The sequence below is a fragment of the Protobothrops mucrosquamatus genome, unplaced genomic scaffold (genome assembly GCF_001527695.2).
Source record: "Protobothrops mucrosquamatus isolate PMUCROS unplaced genomic scaffold, P.Mucros_1.0 scaffold2625, whole genome shotgun sequence".
In the NCBI taxonomy this organism is placed as follows: Eukaryota; Metazoa; Chordata; class Lepidosauria; order Squamata; family Viperidae; genus Protobothrops; species Protobothrops mucrosquamatus.
Genome location: NW_015388679.1, coordinates 467,493 through 468,502, shown reverse-complemented (window position 1 = coordinate 468,502; position 1,010 = coordinate 467,493). Strand labels below are relative to the sequence as shown.

General features: G+C 51.5%; 1 protein-coding gene across 1 annotated transcript in view; it reads left to right on the top strand.

The window, feature by feature from the left end:
* Positions 1-509: 509 nt before the first annotated feature.
* KCNIP4 (potassium voltage-gated channel interacting protein 4) overlaps positions 510-1,010 on the top strand; it is a gene marked incomplete at its 5' end in the record, with an annotated part of 14,865 nt that continues 14,364 nt past the window's right edge. Inside the window, one exon of the mRNA XM_015825414.1 lies at positions 510-579. Within this exon, the coding sequence (XP_015680900.1) occupies positions 510-579 (70 nt within the window). The remainder of the gene's footprint in view (positions 580-1,010) is intronic.

Sequence of the window (1,010 nt, the reverse complement as noted above, 5' to 3'; positions counted from 1 at the left end):
GCCTCAGATGTTTAGCGAACCCCTGCAGTTGTTAAGTTAGTGACACGGTTGTGGCTTCCCCACTGACTTTGCTTGTCAGAAGGTCACAAAAGGGGGATCACCTGACCCCCCCGGGACACTGCAACCGTCATAAGTACAAGTCAGTTGCCAAGCGTCCGACTTTTGATCATGTGACCTGGGGATGCTGCAACGGTCGTATCAAAATGGTCACTTTGGACGGTCACTAAATGAACTGTGGTAAGTCAAGGGTTCCCTGTATTAATAGATTGGTAACTGGCCAGTTACTCGCATAGCTTCAGTGCAGGAAGGCTTACATTTCTACTTGCAGGGAGCAAATTCTGAGTCGGGAAATAAGAGGAAAGCCAAGTCGGGCAGAGTCTGAGTCCTTTTGCAGGCCGTTGTTACTTTCGACCCTTTTAAGCTGTTGAAATCACTGTGTGAGTTTGTGGTCCTTTGGACAGCTGGAGCCCAGCGTTGTTATTCACCCACCTCTTTGCCACTTTCTTTAGGAGTGTCCCAGTGGGATTGTTAATGAAGAGGCCTTCAAAGTGATTTACTCTCAGTTCTTCCCACAGGGAGGTGAGTCCTTCCAGATAAGTAGTCCTGTTTGCATGTACTCCCCCCTTACCTCTCCCTGCTTTAACCTCCAGGGTGGGGGCCAGGGGAATTCAGTCGCTGGGGCTGGAGATATGCTTGGGGTTCCGTTCGTTCCTGGGTGCCTTCCCTCTGGGCCACAGGCTAGCCGGGGTTCAGGACTATGCTGCCTTTTGTTCCAGATTGCTTTCTGTCCCAGGTTAGCTCGAAGGGGGGGGGGAGGAGGAGGAGGAAGGAGAAAGGAGAAGAAGAAAAAGGAGGAGGAAGGAGGACAGAGAAAAGAGGGAAAGGGAGAAGAAAAAGGAGGAGGAAGGAGGAGAAGAAAAAGAAGGTGGAGGAGGAGGAAGAAGAGGGAGGAGAAGGAGGAGGAGGAGAAGAAAAAGGAGGAGGAGGAGAGGAGGAGGAGGAGGAGGAGG